The sequence below is a fragment of the Amblyraja radiata genome, chromosome 1, assembly GCF_010909765.2.
Source record: "Amblyraja radiata isolate CabotCenter1 chromosome 1, sAmbRad1.1.pri, whole genome shotgun sequence".
In the NCBI taxonomy this organism is placed as follows: domain Eukaryota; kingdom Metazoa; phylum Chordata; class Chondrichthyes; order Rajiformes; family Rajidae; genus Amblyraja; species Amblyraja radiata.
Window position 1 is genome coordinate 100,412,865 of NC_045956.1, and position 26,070 is coordinate 100,438,934.

At 40.8% G+C, this 26,070-nt stretch overlaps 1 protein-coding gene across 2 annotated transcripts in view; it reads right to left on the reverse strand.

The window, feature by feature from the left end:
- Positions 1–311: 311 nt before the first annotated feature.
- Positions 312–26,070, reverse strand: part of rfc1 (replication factor C subunit 1) — a 74,221-nt gene continuing 48,462 nt past the window's right edge. Inside the window, exons 11-25 of one of the 2 annotated variants that reach the window (XM_033027124.1) lie at positions 21,010–21,189; positions 20,608–20,712; positions 18,870–19,248; positions 17,595–17,704; positions 14,527–14,641; positions 14,339–14,424; positions 12,636–12,773; positions 11,847–11,942; positions 10,115–10,213; positions 9,552–9,706; positions 7,561–7,678; positions 3,472–3,617; positions 2,388–2,601; positions 2,046–2,240; positions 312–725 (exon numbers count right to left, since the gene is read on the reverse strand). In XM_033027124.1, coding sequence (XP_032883015.1) covers positions 630–725; positions 2,046–2,240; positions 2,388–2,601; positions 3,472–3,617; positions 7,561–7,678; positions 9,552–9,706; positions 10,115–10,213; positions 11,847–11,942; positions 12,636–12,773; positions 14,339–14,424; positions 14,527–14,641; positions 17,595–17,704; positions 18,870–19,248; positions 20,608–20,712; positions 21,010–21,189 — 2,232 coding nt within the window. In that variant the 3' untranslated portion in view covers positions 312–629. The remainder of the gene's footprint in view (positions 726–2,045; positions 2,241–2,387; positions 2,602–3,471; positions 3,618–7,560; positions 7,679–9,551; positions 9,707–10,114; positions 10,214–11,846; positions 11,943–12,635; positions 12,774–14,338; positions 14,425–14,526; positions 14,642–17,594; positions 17,705–18,869; positions 19,249–20,607; positions 20,713–21,009; positions 21,190–26,070) is intronic. The other variant, XM_033027132.1, reaches the window with a different exon arrangement.

Below are 26,070 nucleotides of genomic sequence, written 5' to 3' on the forward strand. Positions count from 1 at the left end.
GACACATCTACTTCAATGCTGATCTAAGATCTAAGTACTACCTGTACTAAGATTGATATTTCTCTGATAGAAAGTGCAAAACCGTGAATAAGGTGGCTTAGGAAGACAATGCACACAAGATTATCAACATGACTTCACCACACTGCTGTTGCTCTGGACCTGGGGGTCAAACTAATTCCAAGTAGGGCCACAACAAAAACTTGCCAAAGTGTTTACAGATTCTGACAGGCCGTTACAGAGAATAGCTCCACTAATCCTCCCATCTTTCATAAACAGTTTCCAGTTATGTCTGCACAGTGACCAATACAGGGCTCATCTTCCTGATGCAGGCGACACTGCAAAAATTACTTTATTCAAAAAAACCTGCGCCACATTTTGTTAATTTACAGTTTCAAAAATACCTAAAAAGGATAGTTTTGTTTTTGCTTATGTACAGAAAAATACAGACATCTTTACTCAAGAGTAAAGATTGTAAATAATTTTGCTTAAAGAATTCAAAAGAAAACTGCCCTCTGAAATAAATCATTTCAAGCCCCAGGTATTATCCCTGGCCCCTCCAGTCCCATTTTCTGACAGCAGACCTGCAGCTCGTGAAAACAAACCCAATCTCTCCAGGCAAAAGAAATAAATCACTTTGTGGCCTTTTTCTTTCCCTTATCTTTTCTTCCTTTATGCTGTGGCAATTTTTCTTCTGTTTTGCTCTTCGATGCTTTAGATTTCTTTGGCTAAAAAAGAAAATAAGTTTTAAGAAATCATAATTGCACAGGGTACAACTCGTACTCCCCATTTTCAAAGATATCAGAAGAAATAAAAGTGTAGAATATCCATCATTCCCTATTCCTTAACCCATAGCTCGTTGTCCTTCAAGCCGCATCTCTCTCATAGATGAGTTCAATCTCAAGTTCTGTCTTCAATGATGAAACTAATTAAAACTGCACCCTGACCAAGCATTATCATCCTTCCAAGTAATATCATCGTGATTATATTAATTGAATAGCAATTAGCCTGTGAGATTCTTTATATGCAAACCTCTTAGGATATTATGCAATTTCTTCCCAGCCTTTAGGGTTTTATATTTAATGGGACTTTTACCAATGGAGCAGACTTTCAATATCCACTGGCTACAATCAGCAACTTGAATTTTCTATCGCCAAGAAGATCAGGCTCAAATTGACAATGATGAGGGGAATGAGACAATATGAAACGTTGCTACTCCTGCTGAAGATGCAACGGCTAAATGGTCACTTCAAGTGCCCATCCCATTCCTGCTTGACCAGCTTGTGGTCTCCTCGCTGTTAGAATGGGACCCAATGCAAATTTGAGGAACACCACCATGTCTTCCGTCTGGGCACATTGAAGTCTTCAGGACTCTATATCGTATTCTCCAAGTTTAACTCTCTCATTCTTTCTTAATACCCGTGTCAGACTGGCAATATGCACCAGTCATCACACCAGTCATCACTTGAGCTCAGTTTTCCTCTTCCGAATAGTGTAGTCAGGCCTGCTGGGTCTGCCATAAGCAGCACATAACACAGATAAAAAGCATAATGTGTTTCTAACTTTCACAGTATCCCGTTTGGTCTCATCCTATCAGTGATATTCTCTTTGCTTTACCCACCCTTCCCCCACCTTATTTGCTACAGAAAAGTTGCTTGTTATTCCACGTTCTGACAAGGGGTCTCTTTCTGCAGATGCTGCCTGATCCGCTGAGTTTTATTTTTGAAATTTCCATTGTTTGCAGATGTTTTTGATTTACAGATTATAATCCTGATACACTTAGTCTAACGTTGTGTTATTATCCAATCAGCTATTATTACTGGAATGTTATTCAATTGAATTTCACAAAAGATAAATTGGGACAGAGAACAAGACTTCCATCTCTCCTTTGAAGATAGGTTACCATCCTTTCTCATACAACTCAACATCAATCTTCCTTTGTAGAGCAATATCTTTTTGTTCCTCCATTACAAACATCTAGCAATCCTAAGGTATTTGGTGTCTAGATGACTTAAGAAAACCATTCAAGTGCAAGATGAGGTTCCTACCTTAATCATTCCATCCATTTCCAAGTTATCCTCGGCTTCATCCGCCTGCACGTCCTCAGTTTGCAAGTCACCATTAAGCTCAGAGTTGACAGATGATCCAGCACCATTTCCATGTTTCAATTTCTTTATAGCTTGTAGGGCGTAGGGAGTCATGTGTGTCTCTTTGTTATAGGTGCGTGTAAATGCAGCTTTCACCTAATAGGGGTTGAGGAGAAACAGAATTGAAGTACGTCGAGTAATCTCAATCAAGGACTGAAGCTTCTGTTATATCTCCTGGACCTGGAACCAGCTAATTTAATCCCACTAGATTACGAGTGGTCAATAGAAATGGGCTTGGATTACCTTTGGATCTAGTTTGGAGAATGGATCGGGTCGTCCACCCCAGCTGCTAATCTCCATGATACAATCCACGTCCTCCTTCATCAGATAATATGCATCCATCGTTTCAAGGGCCTCTTGAACACCATTTGTTCCCTGAAGTGCAAGAGGCCGCACTAGTGTATCCCGCAGGTAAGGAAGATAATCCAAGTTCACTGCCCGTTTACTGGCATGTGTCCTTTGAATCAGTATTAGAAGTACAGATGTGAGGGCTCAGAATAAACGTAGACAAATACAAAAATCACGTAAAAAGCCACAGGACATTGAGCTGACTAACATACTTCTTAATAGGTGTATACCTGTTGAACTTAAATTTCCACTCTTTCTATTCAAAGCAGCGAGCCAAAACAGGGCTATACCAGCACAGCATTGGTAACCACCTTCCTAAAGTTACTTGTACAGGCGAGAACTTAGACCATATACTGCAGGCCAGCGCTTCACAGAAGCAGTACAAAGTACTGTGCGTTGGCAACACAGTGGTAGAGCTGCTGCATTGCAGCACCGGAGACCCGGCTTACATCCTGACTGCAGGAGATGTCTGTATGGAGTTTGAATGTATTCCCTGTGATCCCGTGAGTTTTCTCCGGGTGCTCCAGTTTCCTCCCACACTCCCAAAGACATATAGGTTTGTAGGTTAATTGGCTTTGGTAAAAAATTGTGAATTATCCCTAGTGTGTAGGATGTTAGTATACAGGGCGATCGCTGGTAAATGTGGACTCTGTGGCCGAAGGACCCGTTTCCACGCTGTATACCTAAAGTCTAAATAGATCTATTCAGACCTAATCACCATATAATCACCACTCATTATGGCAATGACACTAATAATGACCCTCACACCCCACCTCTTCCCACAGTTTAAGGAACCAAGGCATTGCAGTCTCAAGTATTTCAGATTATTTGACTGACCACAGATCATCTTGATTCCTTTAGCTCATGTTCACATCAAGCTGCTGCTGGCGTCTTACAATGAGATCTTTTATTTTTTAAATAAGCACAATGTAAACATTTCATATGAAGCAACTACTCTGCTAAAATAATATCTCCATACCTTAAGCACATGTGCCTGGTAAGTTCTTGAACAGCACGGTCATGCTTGCCAGTGGATGAAAACTTTCCCAACCAACTTGGGAAAGTGGGAAATTGTGCCATGTAACCTTTCATCAATTCACCAGGGATCACACTGGCATAAATAGCCTGCAAAACAACAAGACCTGAATACTCTGCACTGGAAATTCATTTACATATTTATCATAGATTCGTTACTAACTCATGCCATTTCATAAACAAATATCACTGCAGGAAAAGTTTCTTCCATGTTCTTTTATCATATTTAGTTTCCTCCATAATTTGTAACCTTTAGTCTGAATCTGATGCAAAGGCAGAGACAACAAACTACTTATACATTTTAAACCAACAATATATTCAGACGTGTGAAGTACATAGCGTTCATCAGCACACCCACTCATTAAAAACCCAACTTCAAATGCACAACTAACCCTTCAACTAGCAATTATGTAGCTCATTCTTCGGCAGCTAGTTTTCTTTGACCAGGTTCTTTGGGAGGTTAGCTTGGCCTATAATTTCATTCAGTATTTCAGAGATGCAGCCACCTACTTCAAATGCACAACTAACCCTTCAACTAGCAATTATGTAGCTCATTCTTCGGCAGCTAGTTTTCTTTGACCAGGTTCTTTGGGAGGATAGCTTGGCCTATAATTTCATTCAGTATTTCAGAGATGCAGCTACCTACATTTCTACACTCACCTAGCAGCCACTCCATGAAACAACAAGCTGTTTTCAAATAGAAAAGTTATTTTTAACAGCCAAAAATGAGTATTTGTTACTGCAGGCTAAAAATACTAAAGGGTGCTTGGTACATTGTTTAATGCAGTATCATTGCATAAAATTCGATCAAAGCAATTGCTTGTCCATTTCAATAACTGCCGCAGCAGTGTAACTAGCAGCCGTTGTTCTTAAAGAGACAGTGTCTGATTACTATGGGGGACTCTCCGCCCAGTACAACCAAAATCTCTTGGAGGTCTGTAATGTTAATCTGGTTGTCAAAATTTGAGGGGTTTAAAAAAAACTATTTTTGTTAAGGCTTCTATTAAGTAAATAATATAAACAAAACTAACAGTAAGATGAAGTAGATCAAGAGATGTTACTTTAAATCTCAGGTGATCTATGATGATTCTATACTATGACAATATTTCTCAAGTAGTAGAACAGATCATGTTGAAATTCTGCAGTTTTGAACCTACAGTTAAAAGAAACACACATCTGCGCTGACAAGCGTCTAATCCATTTAACTGGATTAGCGCTCTTCCAATCTCTCGATGGCAGCGGAGTTCCTGGCAGCAGGGTAATCCCGACCTCAGAGAATTCCACAATGAGAATAGTGCCTGGAAGAGCAGGGAAAGCCTCCATTGTGCCCAATAATGTGGTCCTATCATAGCCGGGGACTTCAATGCGGCTTGTTTGAAGTCACATCCTAACTACCACCAGCACGTGTCCTGTACCACCAGAGGAACAAACACCCTCAACCACTGCGCATACATCAGAAGAAAGGCCTCCCTCTCTCTCTCTATCACTCATACTCACATTTTTAAATCATACCACTTTCCGAAATCACAACATCTGGTTCTTCCTATGTATAGTAAATATAGTAAACTGCATCTAAAGCACACCCCCAGCGGTGAGGACTGCACGGAGCTGGTCATGGGAGACAGCGAGCCATCACTCCCGGCCAAGCTCAACACGGTCTCCGCTCACTTTGACAGGGAGAACACCAAAGTGCCTTCTCAGGCCCCCACAGCCCCCAATGTCAACGAGGCAGACATCAGAAGATCCTTCATGAGGGTGAACCTCCGGAAAGCTTCCAGCCCTGATGGTATACCGGGTCATGTCCTCAAAACCTGCGTGGACCAACTGGCTTCAGTTTTTGCAGACATCTTCAACCTCTCATTAATAAAACCCAAGGTTTCCACCAGCTTTTAAAGGACATCAATTATATATTACATAAATCACTTACATTTCATTATTATTATCATGCACATGACACTAACAATGCCTTGTAACTGTATCTTTTGACTGGTGGCAGACCGATTTCCCTCCAGGATAAAGTTGTAATTGTATAATACCGATGCACAAGAGAAGCAAGGTGACATGTCTGTGACTACTGAACAATGCTGATTAAGTGCTTTGAGAGGTTGGTTATGGTACATAACAGGAACTTGGATCCACTACAATTTGCTTACTGCCGCAATAGATCAATGGAGGAAATGCAATCCCAATGGCTCTCCAATCTGCAGTGGATCAATTGGACAATAAGAACACGTACGTCAGGCTGTGTTCTACAGTTCAGCATTCATCATCATCCATCATAAACATATCAAACTCAAGTAACTGAGTCTCCGCTCATCCCTATGAAACTGGATCCTTGGCTTCCTCATCGGCAACATTTCCTCTTCGATGACCATCTCAAGACTGTGCGCTCAGTCCCGTTCCACTCCCTCTTTACCCATGATTGTTCCAACTCCATCTATAAATTCATCAATGACAGCACTGTTGTTGGACAAATAACCGGCAATAATTACTCAAAGTACAGGAGGGAGATTGAAAATCTGATTAAATGGCACCAGAACAAACTTGCTCTTATTGCCAGCAAGACCAAGAAGCTGATTGTTAACTTTAGAAAGGGAAAGACGAGGATCCACAAACCTCACTTCATCGTTAGGCTAGCAGTGGAGAAAGTCAATAACTTCAAATTCCTGGGGGTGTATATCGCCAAAGATTTGCCCTGGGCCCAGTACACCGATGCAATCAGAAAGAAAGCCCATTGGTAGAGATGATATTGAATGGCTGCATCATACCTGGTTCAGCAACTCCAACACCCAGGAATGAAGATGATTACATAAAGTGAACACTGCCCAGTTCATCATATGTTTAGTTTAGAGATACAGCGCGGAAACAGGCCCTTCGGCCCACCGCCGACCGGCGATCCCCGCACATTAACACTATCCTACACCCTCTAGGGACAACTTTTACATTTACCAAGCCAACTAACCTACAAACCTGTACATATTTGGAGTGTGGGAGGAAACCGAAGTTCGTGGAGAAAACCCACGCAGGTCACGGGGAGAACGTACAAACTCAGTAGAGACAGCACCCGTAGTCGGGATCGATCCCGGGTCTTCGGCGCTGCATTCGCTGTAAGGCAGCAACTCTACCGCTGCGCCACCGTGACCACCCGTACTGGCTTCCCCACCAAAGGGATCTGCAGGAGGCCCTGACTCAAAAAGGGCATCCAGCAGAGACCCACACCATCCTCGCCATGCTCACATTTCACTCCTACCATCACCAACGGTTTCAAGAATAGCTTCTTCCCAATAACCATCAGGCTCCTGAGCACAGAGCACTAACCTCGGCAATGAACTCTCTGGTTGCATTAAGGACTTTTTTTTTTGCACTAATATTGGGATTTTTAATTTATGCAATTTTAAGTTATATATTATCTATGTGTATTGTGTTTACAGGCTGCAAGTAAGAATCTCATTATTCCATTTTCAATACATATGGCAATTAAAGAGTCATGACTCTTGAAGATCTAAAGATTAGGAACAATCTTGAACAAAGACCAACTGTCATATATTGAAGAGGGAAAATTAATAAACGTTATTGACTGCAAGTCACAACGAGATTGGCTATAAAGATTTAATGACTTCAGAACCGACTGATTTACTCAAACATAGGATTAAATGCAATTGCAATAAAATGCAAACTTTTAATTGTGGGCAATTATTTTGCACAAATGGATCTATAGCCAATAAATTATGGTTGGACTACAGTTGCAGCTAAGTAGGGAAATATGCATAAATTAACAAATGCAGGCAATTCTAGCATTCCTTTGTTGTCGAAACCAATACTCTCCTTAGTTGTGGTAAGGTGGAACCTTACTGGAATTTAAATAGTTTGAGTTTTGAAAGTAACAAAAACTAATTTCAACTTGCAATTCGAAATGTGCAAAAGGGAAAATGACTGTGTTGTTCAAGACAAGTAGACCTTGGGATTGACAATACCATACAAAAATAAAGAATATCTTACTACTCAACACACGATACCTCATGATAGCACTGACCTGAGTAGGGAGAAGATTCCAGGCCTGCTGAGAACGGATTCGTTTATCCACATGGTCTCCATCACAGATACTATCTGCCGTTTTACTCAGCAGCATTAAATGCTTTTTGAGGTTTGATCTAAAATGCAAGCACAGCACAACTAACAGCTGCATTCGCAAAGTGTTCAAAGACCAGAACGAGAGCGCAAAATAACAAGAAAAGAACATAAACAGACAGATCATCCGTTCATACAAAGGGGATTCGAAACAAACCTAAATGATCAATAAAACCAAAACTTTGAAAACATGAAAACAAACCTCAAAAAGCTAGAAATACTCAGTAGGAAATGCAGCAGATATCGAGAGATGATTAATGTTTCTGGTCGATGAAACTTATCAGAATTAAGCAGCTATTAAATTATTGAACAGGTGCTCAGACAAAAATGTACCATGCTAATGTTTAAGAAGGAACTGCAGATCCTGGAAAATCAAAGGTAGACAAAAATGCTGGAGAAACTCAGTGGGTGAGGCAGCATCTATGAAGTGAAGGAAATAGGCAACGTTTCAGGGGTGGGGGGTGGGGGGGGGGGGGGGGTGGGAAGAAGAAAGGAAGAGATGGAGCCAGTGGGCTGAGGGAGAGCTGAGAAGGGGAGGAGAAAGTAGGGGCTACCTGAAATTAGAGAAGTCAATGTTCATGCCGCTGGGGTGCAAACTGCCCAAGCGAAATATGAGGTGCTGCTCCTCCAATTTACGGTGGTCCTCACTCTGGCCATGGAGTAGACCCAGGACAGATAGGTCTGATTCGGAATGGGAGGGGGAGTTAAAGTGCTGAGCCACCAGGGAATCAGGTTGGTTATTGCGAACCGAGCGGAGGTGTTCGGCGAAGCGATCGCCAAGCCTACGCTTTGTCTCACCGATGTAGATCAGCTGACATCTAGAGCAGTGGATGCAATAGATGAGGTTGCAGGAGGTGCAGGTGAACCTCTGTTGCACCTGGAAAGACTGCTTGTGTCCTTGAATGGAGTCAAGGGGAGAGGTGAAGCGACAAGTGTAGCATTTCCTGCGGTTGCAAGGGAAAGTGCCCGGAGAGGAGGTGGTAAACAACCTGATCTCCCGGTAGCTCAGCACTTCAACCCACCCTCCCATTCCGAATCCAACCTATCTATCCTGGGCCTCCTCCATGGCCAGAGTGAGGACCACCGTAAATTGGAGGAGCAGCACCTCATATTTCGCTTGGGCAGTTTGCACCCCAGCGGTATGAACATTGACTTCTCTAATTTTAGTATTCTCCATACTGATGTCACTGTCCTGCGTCCTTCCGCTTGGTAAAATCAGATGCAAAGTACTCGATTAGTACGTCGCCAACATCCCCTTACCCCAAGCACAAATTCCCTCCTTTATCCTTGAGTGGTCCAATCTTCTCTCTGCTTACCCTCATTTTTAATATGGGTATAAAAAGCTTTGGGATTTTTTTTTAATTAAAAAAAAAAAAGAAAGACTCAGTTATTTTGTGGCCCATTTTAATCACCCAGTTGAGTTCTATCCTTCTTTGTTAATATTCCTCAAAGGCCTTTGAAATTCCATCCTCTTAAACTTTGCATGCACTTCCTTTATCTATTTGACCAAATTTACAACCTGATGGGGTGTGTGGAATAAATCTCCAATTTGAGGGTTAGCTATACCACACACTTACTAAAATGCATATGTTAGTATTTAATCCCCCAAATCCTCCAAGTTTACTCTTCGCTACGCTCCATTGGTCAGTGCTGAACGAGATTTCAGCATCTGGTGGCAACTGAGAGGTCCTGTTACCAAATTTATTAAACCCAGAATGACCTGGTATGTCTCCAGTCATTTCAATAGTTCACCAACAGCTACTAAGAAGGAGCTCCAGATCACAAACGCAAAGAACCTATAACCAGATTCAAGATTTTTCACCAAAATCATTTCAGTTCATAAGATGACACCCAAGATGACACAAAGCAACAGGGAAACGGTTGGTCTTTACTTACCCAGAGGCTGCCGGCTTCACATGCAGATAGTTTTCTTGTACAAAAAGCGGTGAAAGTGAATAATCATGGAAGAACAGGTCAGACTTGTCTATTAAACTCATGGAAGCACTTTCCTCTCCAGCAGAAAACACTTTCCTCACAACATCAAAGGGGCCCTGAAATTAGAACGCCAATTTTGCAATCATTATTTATCTATTTATTTTGAGCACAAAAAGACCCAGACATTTCTAATGCAATAGGGAAAAGTTTTTTTTCTTTAAACTAAGATTTTTATCTTGCTCTAGTTAGTTGCTGGATTATCAGAAATATTAACGCGCAAGGTAAAGTATGTGATTTTCATTCTTCCCCCATCGTACTTTTGCCTGACAATTTTTAATGACTTGATATTCAATATGGGAAGAGAACCAACATTCCAACATGACCAGAAAATACAAACTGAACAAGGCAAGAACTAATCAGTATGTGACGGGTACACAAAGTCATGCATTCAGTTAGGGATTTGAATATTATTTCTATCCCTAAAATATCTTCAACAATAAATTGCTGTTGAAATAAAAACCCACCAGTTTAATGTCCTTCTTGGTCTTCCTGCCATTTTCTTTCGCCTGATCGTATGTCAATGTCTCATTTTTTGCACACCACATACTGAGATTATGCAGGACCTAAAAACAAAATGTTGAAACAACAAAAACTGACAAGGCTTCATAGTTTACATGAATCTACAGGGCATGAAGGAACCAATGCCAGCAGAAAACATACACACATATCCAACCTAACCAGTATTTGGTTGCTGCAAAAATCACTTCAAATACCCAAGTATTTCTTAAAATGTAGAAACAAGGAACTGCAGATGCTGGTAAACAAAAGGGAAAAAGTGCTGAAGGGTCCCAACCTGAAACATCATCTACCCATGTTCTCCAGGAATGCTGCCTCATCCACTGAATTACACTAGCACGGTGTGTCTTGCGTTTTAAATGCCATGCCTCTACTATTCTCTCAGGCAATGTATTCCAAACTCACTCACACTTAAAGATTCAGCACTTCACCTAATCTTTCTACAAATCACTTAAGTTAAACACCTTGTTACTTGCCTTTGCTAAATGGAAAACAGATACTTCCTATCCATTATTTTTATGCCTCAATTACATCTTCACTTTATTGGATTTAAAGGAAGCATCCCACACCATTCAATCCAATCTTTCTTCAGTTAAATTTTCCCTATATTTCTCCAATCTTTTCTGAACGCCTTATTGGGTAATCGGAGGTCTGGGATGACGTATTTCCAATTTAGTTCTGTGTGAGGTGATGTAATCTTCAGTTGGAGCTCGTGGATTGATTGCTTACGGTGTTATGCCTCTTCCACTGTTCGTGCTTAATCCATGAAATCGGAGACAGACCAGAAGTACTTGGTGCCTTTAGGTAAGGTTCCCCAATCTGTCCAGTCTTGGGTCAATGATTCCTTGCCGTCAGTGAGGACACATTACATATTTTGTGGTGGTTGCTTGCCTTAACCGAGCAGAAATGTAGACTGTTGGGAGTATGGTGTCAGGCATCCAGATTGAGCAACTCACTTCAGAGCTGGTTAAACAACATCAGTGCCTTAATGCTGGGGTTGTTGGCCAGGAAGCAAACACCAACATTGGTTTACTTTTCCCACCAATGGTTTTCAGGCACATCACTGACACATATGGATTGGGGGGGAGAACAGACGGACGGACAGATCACTACAGCCCATTAGAGTTTGAGATTTTGATCTTTGAACACTTTTCTTCAGACAGCACAAATTTAAAGTAATAGGAGAAAGAATAGAGGAAAGAAAAACAAAATTCTACAAGACTATGGAGCTCATTGCCCGAAATGGTGTTAGAGGCAGAAACCTCATCAAATTTAAGAGTACTAGGACATGCATTTGAAAAGGTTTACTGATGCAACCATCAGATTAGACTGCTGCCAACACCACAAACTGGGACCTTGATAGCGAGTCCCAATGAAAGCATTGGCAATGGGAAAGATTTTTCTTTTTCTATTTTCATTTTATCTTGGGGAGTATCTTAACCACTTATAAATTACATGATAATGGACGTAATTTTTTTTTACTGAAAACCAAATTGAGGGGAAAGCATTTCAAATTTTCAAACAGCAACAATAAGCATTGAGTTTAATACAACTCTACAAAGAGCTTACAATTATACAAATAATGAGAACAAAATTGCAAATTGACAATATCACCAAAGTCTGCAATGATGCACATAATATCTTGAAAGCAACTCTACCATTCATATTGCAAACACTAACCTGTCTGATATCTTGACTGGCCGCAAGTATAATTTCATTCATAGCTGGAGGGGGGATCTTCAAGCCTTCTTTAAAAGCAACAGTCATCATTGCACCCTGAAGGGAGGACAAAATTGGTTTATAGAAGAATTTATTGAGGGTCAATGTTTGCAATATTTCTAAAGTATTGGGGTCAACAATAACATTAGCATTCCCTTCAATGCTGATAATTGTGCTCGCCAAAATGCTCGCCAATTGCTCGCAAAATGCTCGCCAATTTTAGCCCATCATAAACTTGCCTTGATTGCATAAAAGGTGAACAAAAATCATTGGTGTGTTTGTGCAGTAAGGAAAGTTTTATAGAATTGTAAATTTATAGAATTTGTGCAGTAAAGAAAGTTTTATAGAATTTATAGAATATAAAATGCTGCCATTGCCATGTGAACATTTGCAGTTCCTCGCAAAATGCTCGCCAATTTTAGCCCATCATAAACTTGCCTTGATTGCATAAAAGGTGAACAAAATCTTAAAACAAATTCAGCAGTTCAATGGTGCAAATGTTAACAAAGCCAGGCTTCAATGGTGCAATGAAGAATAATTTGAACAGATAAGGGTGAGAGATTGTACCTGGTCCTGGCAAGTGTCAAGAATTTGTGAGGGAAGTGCAGGATAATTAGGGTTCAACCTGTACTGGTATTTAGTTACGACCTTCATAAAGCGAGTTTTGCACCAATTCTAAACGAACAAGTAGCCACAGTAACTCGGAGGGGATCAAATGATGAAATAGACATTTAACTACTCGAGCCACACCTTGATTTGCTCTAGTCGAGGCCGCTGGAAACGGAGATCAAAACAGTAATTTGCTAACGAGCGGATCTTGGGATGGTTGCGATCATTACACATACAGATGATAGGAATCTTTGTCTGCTTAATGAGAGAAATCAGCTCCTGAAACAGAACACACCCAATGTCAGACATATCATTCCTCGCAAACAGTTGAAACAGGAACTCAACCTGCCTGCTAGTGTGACAAGACCAAGGGAAATCGGTATTTGAAACTAATAATCTCCCACAGCAGTTTCTATTTTCCTGCAGGGGAGTAGTACCATTTCATTAAATACTTGCAAACAATAATTAGTGATCAGCATTCATTCTTTCTACAGACACCCTAGTCTCAATTAAACTGTAAAATATTCGGCGATCCCTGGATAAAAATGATTTAAATGAATAACCCTCTGCAGAGAAGATTTACGAGAATGACAATAGACAATAGGTGCAGGAGTAGGTCATTCGGCCCTTCGAGCCAGCACCGCCATTCAATGTGATCATGGCTGATCATCCCCAATCAGTACCCCGTTCCTGCCTTCTCCTCATATCCCCTGACTCCGCTATCTTTAAGAGCTCTATCTAGCTCTCTCTTGAAAGTATCCAGAGAACCGGCTTCCACTGCCCTCTGTGGCAGAGAATTCCACAGATTCACAACTCTCTGTTTCCTCGTCCGTTCTAAATGGCTTATCCCTTATTCTTAAACTATGGCCCCTGGTTCTGGACTTCCCCCCCCCCCCCCCTTCTTATTTATATGTTTCAATGAGATCCCCTCTTATCCTTCTAAACTCCAGAGTATACAAGCCCAGCCGCTCCATTCTCTCAGCATATGACAGTCCCACCATCCTGGGAATTAACCTTGTAAACCTACGCTGCACTCCCTCAATAGCAAGAATGTCCTTCCTCAAATTAGGAGACCAAAACTGCACACAATACTCCAGGTGTGGTCTCACGAGGGCCCTATACAACTGCAGAAGGACCTCTTTGCTTCTATACTTGACTCCTCTATGTTATAAAGGCCAACATGCCATTTGCTTTCTTCACTGCCTGCTGTACCTGCATGCTTACTTTCATAGACTGATGAACAAGGACCCCCAGATCCCGTTGTACTTCCCCTTTTCCCATTGATGCCAGTACTTGAGGGCCTGAGCTATAGGGAGAGGTTGGGCAGGCTAGGACTATATTCCTTGGAGTACAGGAGGATCTTGTAGAGATGTACAAGATCACGAGGAGAATAGACAGGGTAGATGCACAGACTCTTTTACCCAGAATAGGGAAAGTAAAGAACCAGATGACCAAGGTTTAAGGTGAGAGGGCAAAGATTTAATAGGAACCCATTAAATAGGCAAGTTTTTCCACTCAGAGGGGTGGGTATATGGAACAAGCTGCTAGAAGCTTGTTCCATATAGTTCTTTAGTAACTTGTCAGTTTCTTTGCTGAACTAAATTAAGGCGCATGTTGCAATCAAAAGCGCTTGAACAATCGGTTTGGGAAGAAAGGTGAGGCAGGTACTATATCGACTTTGAAAAGACATTTGGACAGGTACATGGATAGAAAGGTTTACAGGGATGTGGGCCATACGTGGGCAGGTGGGACTAGTATAGATGGTGCATACAGGTCAGCGTGTGCATTTTGGGTCAAAGTGCCTATTTCCATGCCTATATAATAACTGAATCAAACAGTGTTACCTGAATTCCTCCCCGATCCTCATTACCAGCCATCCCATCCACCTCATCCATGATTAATGCGTGTTTGGTACTTAGCAATGAAGTTCCTGACATTAATAAGAGTTTAAAAAATGAATTAATCATACGCAATGTAGTGCCAGCAACATCTTAGTAAGTCCTGATCTAAACCTTGCACATAGAGTACATACCAGAGCAGTAGCCTTTGATGCTGGTGTTGTTCACTGATTCTGCTATCACTTCTTTCAATGTGTTCTTGCTGCGAGTGTCACTGGCATTGAGTTCAACATAGTTGTATCCCAGTTCCTTCCAGACAAAGACACAATTGCAATTCATCAGTTTAAGAATAAACCCTGTTAAAGGGACATACGCTGTGCTGAACGACAGTCACAGAGTAGAAAGAATACAAAATGCTAAGATACTTCATATGACATACAGCAAATGAAGAAATGAAGAGAATCATGGTTTACTTAAAAATGTTAATTCATTTGAACTCCAATCTCTCCACTCTTCCAAACCCCAGCTCCTGATCACTCCCTAAGTTAAACTCTTCCATTTCAGAGTTCCCACAGCCCCCAAATCCCACTATGAAACACGAGATCGTCACAATATCTAGCACATCAGTCATCACATGTCCCCCAACGAAACTGAAGATCGGTAAACATGCATATCTCCAGAAAAGTTAAAGATCATTGTGTATTAAGCAGATCAAATTTAAATTACAGGTAGTTCCTTTATAATGTGCGTTTCCATAACACAAATTGGATATAATGCAATTGATAAATTAGGGAACCATTACTGGTATTACACAAGACAAATTAGTTGTAACATAATTTCGGATTGGAGCTAAAAAAATTACAAGTTGTTTTGGAAACAGATAAGCAGAAAAAAAAGTTGTCCTGGAAAAACGTCTTGGTATTACTCTCACGCATACCAAATTAGTGAAAAAAAATCTACGATTGCTATCTAGTCAAATCATACTACACACAAGTACAATCAAGTCATAGGCAAGTACATCATGTAATGCAAAGAGAAACACAAACGAGTGCAGAATATAATGAGTTCAGAATATAATGTCATAGTTACAGAGAAAGTGTAGATTTAGCAAAAGGTCCAAGAGCCACAATGAGGTAGGTTGGGAGGTTGGAACTATACCTTTAGCTTACAAGAGCCTGTTCAGTAGACTTATAACAGAGGGAGAAGAATACGTTTGTGAATCTGGTTGTACGCACTTTCAGGCTTTTGCATCCTTTGCCTGATGGGAGAAGGGAGAAGAGAGAATGACCAGGATGCAAATGGTCCTTTATTATGTTGGCTTCTTTCTCCAAGGCGACAAAGTGTAGATGGGGATCCTGGGGTATGGGAAGGAGGTTGATTTTACGTGATGGGCTGAGCTACATTCACTACTCTGCAATTTCATGATAGTTTCATTGCAACTGGCCATTAAAATTGACAAGTATTCGCTTCTATTGACACTTATGCAATGAAACCTTATTAACCAATAACGTATTGCCTACTATTTCAGACTGAAAGAGCAAAATTATACTTATCGTTATTATAAAGATCTTTATTTTTGAAAATCCCATGGAGGATAAAAACTGAGTCTGAAACTCTGTACCCCCCTAACCTCTTCTCCCCCATTGACACAATTGCTTGTATAACGCAATTTTCCATGGTTATGGTTTATTAGGAATACAACCATTGCATTATAACAGAACCACCTGTATGCACAGAAAGACACTGTACTCTGGCTCTCAAACCTGGAGCCCTACACACATTTTTGATCCCGCAACAGGAGATCCAGCTAAGCTAGATAGGAGATGCAGAGAGGAGCAATGACCAGATCATACTGTTAGAATAAAGAGCAATGAACAATGACATCAACCAGACAGGGAGAATATTAGATGGCAGCCTATGGGGGTAAAAAAGGGTACTCAGCAGAAATGGAGATAATTAGTTGCACTTTTATGCAGTACAGCAGAAATAGAAGCATTTGCGGTCAGAAGGTTTCTACAAGAGACAAGTTCCTCCCCCACCCCGCATCCCCCAATATTAGCTTAAAAAATAACATTAATGTACAAATGGAAGACCACAAATACGTTATTCCTGAATAATTGGATCAATTGGTCCAAAAGGTCCCATCATAATCCTCTCATTGGGAGAGAAAGCTAATGCAAATATAGAGGATCCAAAGTTCAGAGAGTTGGTTGAAAGATTGCACAGTATATTAATGTTTTCTCATTCAACACAACAAACAATTGACTAAAGATTGTGCATCAATTAGCAAACATACAAATTACACAAATTAGATGCACTCATCACTAAACAAAAGAAGAAATGCAACGTTTGTATTTGGGCATTAGCTTTATCCAGTTACTGTAACATTGATCAATTTGCAGGATCTGCAGCAAAGGTTCCAGTTATATGCTTTGGCAAACAGAATTCTTACCACCAACAGTTTAATTTGTTTTAAGTTGCTGAATGTAAGCAGCCAGATTCAGAATATATAAGTGCTCAGAATACTACCCCTTTTACTTTCTAAAGCTTAAGCAATACGAAAAAGTGAAACAAGGAACTGCAGATGCTAGTTTACAAAAAAAGACAGTGCTGGAGTAACTCAGCACGACAGCCAATGTTTCTGGAGAATATCATACAAAAAAAAAAAAAAAAGTGCTGGATAACTGCAGAAAAACAAAGTGCCTCGAGAATCATTTCTTTACCAAATTTATCATGCGATATAAACTTCACTGAAAAGGCCAATAGTCCTCCATTCTCCATTGCTCAAGAAACCATTAGTTTCTTACTTGGGAAATCAAGGGGCATACCGGGCCATTCCAGAGGAAAGCGAGAACTAACACATTACTGTGGATATGGGGTCATGCAGAATTCATCGGGTGAGGATATATTTGGCCTAATGGAGATTGGTAAACATTTATTATAGCATTCTTGTAGTTTGTGCTCAATATCATGGATATTGATGAATGTAAAATGTGTTTAATCAACCGAATTTAAATTACCAAACAGACTTGTGGGATTGAAATTCATATTTCTAGATCATTGGACTTCAAACAATCCAACAACATAACCATGAAGCTACCACAACCTTTAATGGCATCACAATGGATTTGGATTCGGTCTCATTGCTAGATTCATTGCACTGATTTGTGGCTGCTGAATACAACGCCTGCATTATAAAAAGATGCTGCATGTGAATTATAGAAGAGAAACTCATGTTGTCCCAATACTCAAGTATTCTTACCTTACATACAAGCGCAGCTGTGGTTGTTTTACCTATACCAGGAGGACCAGACAGCAGAGCAGCTTTGAAACTTGAACCATTGTCCTTCCCACCAAATTTGCTGAATTTCACTGTACAATGAACACAAAATGCCATTTGCACACATTACATTTAAGCTGGAATCGTGCATAAAGTATATCGTTTTTTTTGTAAGAATGCCCAACAATGTATTCTTGAGGGTAGACACAAAATGCTGGAGTAACCCAGAGATCCTTTCATTAGGAATAACTAGATTGAGTGGATTTTGTTTTTAGGCAAAATACCTGGGAGGAGAAATAAGAATTTATTCCACGTTATATCTTGAATGCGCAAGGTTTTCTACACAATACCCTGTTGTGCAGAAAAGCCAAACCACTACTTGCAGGGGTCTTGTACAGCCTTAGATATCCTTAGGAATACTCCTGAATGGGATATGAAATTTCCCCATTTCTGACGTGTTTTGATTTATCATAAATGGGGTGGAGAAATATGGAACTCAAATGTTGAAATCTTGAGCAAAACACAGGTGCTGGGCCAACTTAACAGGTCAGGCTACATCTCTGGAGAATATGGATAGGTGATGGTTTGGGTTAGGATCCTTGTTAAGGTGTGGAGTTTGGGGAACACAGTAACTTCACTACAGTGCTGAGATTTGCTATCTCAAGTTACTGAACAATTCATACGACTTGTCAAATTTCTTCAATCCCCTCCCCTGTGACATAGTTACATTTAAAATCGGGGTCTTTGGGAACAAATCACCTTCCACAAGTTTGTCCCACACTTCCTCCAGATATATTGCCCTCGTATCAGCTTCTTGAATTCTGTCCTTTTGTTTAGTGTAGTTTAGAGATATAGCATGGAAACAGACTCTTTGGCTCATCGAGTCAACACTGACCAGCAATCACCCTTACACTAGTTATATCCTACACACTAGGAACAATTTAGAGAAGCCAATTAATCCACAAACCTGCTTGCCCTTGGGATGTGGGAGGAAACCCGAGCACCTGGAGAACACCCATGCGGTCACAGGGAGAACGTACAAACAGACAGCACCTGTAGACAGGACCAAACCTGGGTATCTGGCGCTGTGCGGCAGCAACTCAACCGCTGCTTCACTGTGCCGCCCCATTTGTGGAGCCTCACTCTGCCCTCACCCATTTGTGGAACCCCACCCTCTCCATGGGTGGCTGTGCCTTCAGCTGCCTCAAGCAGGAATTCAAATGACATTACTGAGCAAAGAAACAGCATCACTCTCACCTGCAGGTTTGCTGCCTCCAATGTAGTTTGAATGCCACTTTTTCAGCCAGCGGACCAATTTATTTGCACAACTCTGTTCCCCTTGTTGCCCTATTATATTCTTCAGCGCTGCGGGTCTGTATTTATCCACCCACAACAAACTATACTCCTTCACCAACTTCTGGGGCTGGCGATCACACTTTGATGTGGAATTATTGGCGGAGGTTTTAGCTCCAAATGAAATGCTCCTCAAACATCCTGAAGTTTCGCCGTTCTCTGCTGCAGGGCTGCTCTTTTTATGCTCTTTTTGTTTTATTGATGGTGGCGAGATGTTTTTAGTATGCTCATTTTTGTCCGATATCTTCGCAGATTCTAGCACTTTGGATTTTGTCTTTCTAACCTGCAATTTAAAAAATAAAAAAGGGTGATTCTTTTTTTTAATTCGCAAAGGAAGCTTTATCATTAGCATTGATGTGTGTCTTGAACATGCATACAAAATCCAGTTTTACTAGTTATTCGCTCAAATGCCTGGATTAAGGGTCTGGGCATTTTACTTGTCAAGCTTCTATTGCATTCAATTCCTTTAAAAATGCACCACAATTCCCACAAATGTTTCAGATTATTCAGACAAAGATAATTTGACTACAAACTTCATTACTCGGCACTCCACATGCTTCAGCTTTGGATTTTTTTAGGTAGGTATGATACTAACCCAATAGAGCAGGCACAACATTAGCGATGTAGTTTCAGAAATAAGCCAGAAAGCAGTTTTAAGAGAATTTAAGAGTCTTAAAACCACATATGTTCTTTTATAGTTACTAGGTTGAATCATTGATATGCAACTGTACGAGAAAACATTTGGATGAACATTTACGTTAAATTTATCATGATAATCCACAGGTGGTGCAAAGATCAACTTCAATCAAGTCGACTCCCTGGGGAGCTGTGCACGCGGCGGGAGAATCCCAGGGAGCCGCGCAGAGCGTAGAGACCAAGGACTCCCCCGCCCGGTGGGCCCGACTCACCTGCCGAAGAACCGTGACGCGGACCGGAACCCGCATGGTAGGCCTGACTCGCGCCCACACGCCTCCCAGGAGGCTGCGGAGAAACCGGTCGGCAAAGGGTGCCTGGGATAATGGAGTGAGGGCCTCGGCGGCCAATAAAGCCTCACGGCGGCAGCAAAACCTTGCAGGGTGCCCCGCGGTCGTCGTGAGGGAGGGATGGGGAACAACTGTGGAGGACCCAGTGTAGGGAGACCACCATGAGGGAGGTGAAAGAATAATGAAGGACCCGGCATGGGAGGACCGCCGTGAGGTGGGGGGGGGGGGGGGGGTGGAAGAGAACAAAGGAGGATCCGGCCGGGGTACATTGTAATTTTGTCAGCTCTGTATGTGGCGACTATTCGCATACCTCGGGTTTGGAAACCAAGAATTTCACTGTGCCTTGATATATGTGAAAATAAAGTATTCCATTCCAAATGACCTACATAACTGGAAAGAATTGAGAATGCTGTGCCACCAAGAGAGAAACAAAGTAAAATTATCACCGAATGTAGTTAACATATGTTGGAATTTGATCACCATGTGATAAAACATTGTAAATAATGACTACTTACTTCTTCAACTCAAAACAATAAAATAACAGTCATGTTTTTGTTTAAAGATACCAATCCTGATCAGCTCACAGCTTTCTTCCTCATGTCCTTGTGCAGGACACAAAACTAAAATGTTAGAAAGTACTTAGTCTCTTCAAAACTGACCTCTTCTTCAGCTGCAATGTCATACTTGGACCTCTTTCCTGGCATTCTACGAATCAGATTCAACAGCCCATCTTCATCGATTTGTTTTGTTCCAAAACTTTCAGCCTATATTATTTATTAAAAGAAATAAAATACTTAATTTGAATGAAAAAAGATCAACCCCATATCTGATGCTTTCAGGAAGCAACAAAGGACAAAATAACATCAGAAATTTGTAAAAGCAACAAAGAAGAAAAAACATCAAATTTCCAAGTTATATGATTACAGCATTGCACCAGTTTTTTGCGACGTTATTAAAGGTCACCAACACCAATGCTACTATTATCAGCAGTATTGAAATCTAGAGGTATCAATTGTAACTCATATTTTTACTGGTGGCATTCTCTACAAACAGCTACTCACTTTGTCGAGTTTTGATCGCCCACCATCGCGACCAGTCACCAGGTAATTTGTTTTCTTGCTAATATTTCCTGTCAGTTTCCCTCCATAGCGCTCAATTAAAGATTTTGCATCATCGCGTTCCATGGATTCCAAGACTCCCGTAATGACGAACGAAAGACCTTCCAGGCAATTTTCAGCTCCCTTAATGACAAGGATTTGTACAGTCATTATAATCGCAAAATGCAGACAATTCTATGCAGGAGGGCTCATAGTGTTGAAAGATGATATGACAGAGCAATGCAATAAACAAGAAGATAGGGAGGTAGAACTATCTCCTGTCAGAAGATGAGTTTTGTATCCTTTTTTAGGAGGACCCAAAATGTTGGAAAGGCCATCTCTTTTCTGGAAGCATTACACAAGCTTGGATGTGAGATTAAAGATCTTGTTAGAGGAAATGCCTCTTGGAGATGGTACTGGGGAAAATGAGAGCTCCCTTTATGTGCACTGGAGATAGAGTTTCTCGGATATTTATGGTTATAATACAAAATATTCAAATAACAAAATATCCTTATACGCCGATGATGTACTATTGTACATCACAAAACCACAAATTAGTATACCAAACATATTAAATTTAATTGAGGACTTTGGATCCTTCTCAGGATATAGAATAAATTGGAACAAAAGTGAAATTATGTCGATAAAACCAAAAGACTCAACACACCTCCGGAAATTCCCCTTTAAAATAGCCACAGAAAAATTCAAATATTTGGGAATTGAAATTACTAGAAACTACCATGATATGTTTAAAGCCAATTATAATCCCTTACTTAAGAAACTAAATAATTTGATTAAATTCCGGAAAACACTTCCGATGTCCCTAATAGGCAGAATAAACGCTATAAAAATGATCTTTCTACCACAAATCCTATACCTATTTCAATCAATACCTATATATCTCCCAAAAAAGTTTTTCAAAAAATTGGACTCAGACATTACAAATTTTATATGGGATTATAAATCCCATAGAATACAAAGAGCACACCTTAATAAACGAAAAGAGTTGGGTGGGTCTAGCGCTCCCTAATTTTATGTATTATAATTGGGCAGTAAATATTAAAAATATGATTCACCTGCTGGACAATTCTGCCCAGCAGGTGGACTGGATTGTAATGGAAAGAGAGGACTGCTCTCCGTGTAATATTGGAGCGACTCTCCTCTCACCAACACATTTGAATAACAAAAATTATAATAAAAATCCAATTATACATAGCACAATTAGAACATGGAAACAAATAAAACAGAATCTAAAATTAAGAAACCTATCTCTTTTAATACCAATAGTTAATAATCCATCATTTAAACCATCAATTATAGACAAATCATTTATACAATGGGAAAGAATGGGAATCAAAACGCTCGAAGATCTGTATGAATTGGGAAAATTACTATCATTTCAACAACTACAACTGAAATATAATTTGAAAAATAATCAATATTTTAAATATCTTCAAATTCGTGATTATCTGAAAAAATATACAAAGACTATCATAATATACCTACAGACTTACTGGATGAAGCAATGAAGACAAAGGCTGAATCAGCTAATCTAATATCGTACCTATATAACATCATCTTAAACATAGAAATACCCACAACTGATGGAATTAGAAGAGACTGGGAACAAGAATTAGCTATAAAAATTTCAAAAGAGAGCTGGGATAATCACTTACTACAGGTGCATAAATGTTCAATCAACGTACGACATACTCTCATCCAATTCAAAATATTACATAGACTATATTATTCAAAAACTAAAATAAATAAACTCTTCCCTAATGTTTCACCCATCTGTGATAAATGTCTGTGTCAAGAAGCTACCATAGCGCATTCTTTTGTTTTTTGTACAAAAATCCAAAAATTCTGGTATGAAATATTTGATATCTTTACAAAATTAATCAAAATAAAACTGGTACCAAAACCAGAATGGATCATTTTTGGAATATCGGCAGGTAACCCTGAACTAAACGTGTTTCAGAAGAATTTACTCAATTACGGGCTAATAATGGGAAAAAAGCTCATACTTAAATTCTGGAAAAATGCGCCCACACCAACAATAAAAATGTGGATATCAAATATGTTTGAAACACTACATCTGGAAGAGATGAGATTCCTCTTAGCAGGCAAAGCAGACCAATTCCAAAAGACGTGGTCTACGTTTTTGGAACTATTACAAGCATGAGGTGCAATAGTAATTTTAAAAATAAATAAATAAATAAATAGATAAATGGTGCCAGGATCTGGCAACGGGGGGTAAAACAACAAAAACAGACTTGGTTGGTAGTCCCCTTTCTGCAGAGTTTAATGTTATAATAGAGCGATTGTTTCTCCTTTCTTTTTCCTTCTTTTCTAGGGTCTACTTTCTTTCTTTACTTCCTTCTCTAACTTCTTTTCTAAGGGGCTTTCTTTTCTCAACACTCTCTTGCACCTTCACGACTCTTGCGCACTTTCCTTACTTCCTTTACTTCTATCTTTTTCTTAAAGCTCAAAAAATGAAGCGGTACAAAAAATGTATTAAGAGATATGTGTTGTGTATTATTGTAACTTACCGTACTTCTAATAAAAATAATAAAAAAAGAAAAAATAAATTTAAAAAAAAGATAAAGTTAAATAAACAGGGGTCGAAATTAACGGTTGCCCGGGTGCCAATGGCGATCTAAAGTCACGCCAGGCAACCTAAATACCATGCCATTTTGCCCGGCTTGGAAAGCACCCGGGACACCTATCGTTTAATTCTGAGTGGACCGCCCTCTCTATATCTCTCTCTCTCTCTCTCTCTCTCTCTCTCTCTCTCTGTCACTCTCCGTCTCCGCCCGCCATCCGTATCCGGGCAGCCAGTTCTCCGCTATCCGCCCGCCCCTCAACCGCCGGCACGGCAGGCCGCCTTGCACATGCGCACTGCTACGTCCTGAACATCCTCCCCCTGCACATGCGCACAACCACGGCCAGCACATCATCGGCCGCCCTGCACATTTGCACTTCCACGGCAACTGGTCGGCACCGTGTATTTTCTCCCTCCCTTTGCATTGTGGGAGATCTGGTCGCCATTGCTGTCCAGTCACCGCCTCGCCGCAACCGCTGAAAACCAACGCAGTATCACTCGCTGGAGCTGGAGTAACTCCCTGGAGCAATTCTTGCTTCTTGGTTTCCTGGTCCAAACGGAATTTAAACAGCCTATTGCACTTTATCTGTTTATTTATTGTGTATATATATATGGTCTGTGGTATATAGACATACTGAACTTTTATCTCCAGTTCTGTATTATGATTACATATTCTGTTCTGCTGCAGCAAGCAAGAATTTCATTGTCCTATCTGGGACACATGACAATAAAACTCTCTTGAATTGGACTTAAGCAAAAAAGGGTTCTTGGGGAAAAAAGAGCAACCTTAAATTTAGTTGCGTCTAGTTGGGTAACTGGTAGGGTGAAGACTATTCCATGCTTTAATTGTGCGGGGGAATTCCATGGAGCAGCCAGCATCTCTGGATAGAATAAATTGGGTTGACGTTTCGGGTAGAAACCCTTCTTTACATTTCCTTTTTAGTTTAATTTAAAAATACAGCGTGGAAACAGGCCCTTCGGCCCACCAAGTCCACGCCAACCACTGCTCACCTGTACACTAGTTCTATCCCACACATTAGCGACGCAAGTCAAGAGTGTTTTATTCTCTCACGTCCCAGTTAGAACAATGAAATCCTTACTTGCACAACAGAATATGTAAACATAGTACTCTGTAAACAATGTTATAAACGAGAAAACGTGTGTGTGTGTGTGTGAGAGAGAGAGAGAGAGTGAGAGAGAGAGAGAGATACACACGCACACACACACACAATTTCCCTCCTGGGATTAATAAAGTTCTATCGTATAGTATCGTGTGTGTAGGAAGGAACTGCAGATGCTGGTTTAAACTGAAGATAGACACAAAAAGCTGGAGTAACTCAACAGGTCAGACAGAATCTCTGGACAAATGGAAAATATTACGTTTTGGGTTGGGTCTGAAAAAGGTTCCTGCACACCTTTGGAATGTGGAAGGAAACAAGAGCGTCCGGAGAAAACCCATGCGATCAAAGGGAAAAGGAGCAAACTCCATCCAGACAGCACCCACATTCAGGATCAATTCCGGGTCTCTGGCAATTTTAGGCAGCAACTTTATGGCCAATGTACTGCCCCATAGTCTTGAACTGAATTAAACCATACAGTTGCTGTAATGGGGGACATACGTCACTTAGAGATTTAAGACTGAAAATGGATATTTTCATTTTTTTAGTAACCAAAGTTATCAACGTGTAATTTTTTGTGTGTTGGAAAATAAAATATAATGGCACAGCTGGTGGACTTGCTGCCTCACATGCCACAAATCTGTATTTGATCCTGTCCTCGGGCACAGTCTGTGTTGAATTTGCACATTCTCCCTGCAAGCATGTGGGTTTCCTCCCACATCCCAAAGACACATTGGCTTTGTAGGTTAACTTGTCTCTGTAAAATTGCCCCTAATGTGTAGGGAGTGGGTGAGGAAAGTGGGATAACAGAACTTGTGTAAATGGGCAGACAAAAATGCTGGAGAAACTCAGCGGGTGTGGCAGCATCTGTGCAGCGAAGGAAATAAGCAACGTTTCGGGTCGAGACCCTTCTTCGGACTGATGTGAGGGGGGGGGGAAGAAAGTGGAGGAGAAAGCAGGAGAAAGAGGGGGAAAGGAAGAGGCAGATACATTGGGCTGAGGGAGAGCTGGGAAGCGGAGGAGAAAGCAGGGACTACCTAAAATTGGAGAAGTCAATGTTCATACCGCTGGGGTGTAAACTGCCCAAGTGAAATATGAGGTGCTGCTTCTCCAATTTACGGTGGTCCTCACTCTGGCCTAGGAGGCGGCCCAGGACAGAAAGGTTAGATTCGGAATGGGAGGGGGAGTTGAAGTGCAGAGCCACTGGGAGATCAAGTTGGTTATTGCGAACCGAGTGGAGGTGTTGGGCGAAGCGATCGCCAAGCCTACGCTTGGTCTCTCCGATGTAGAGCAACTGACACC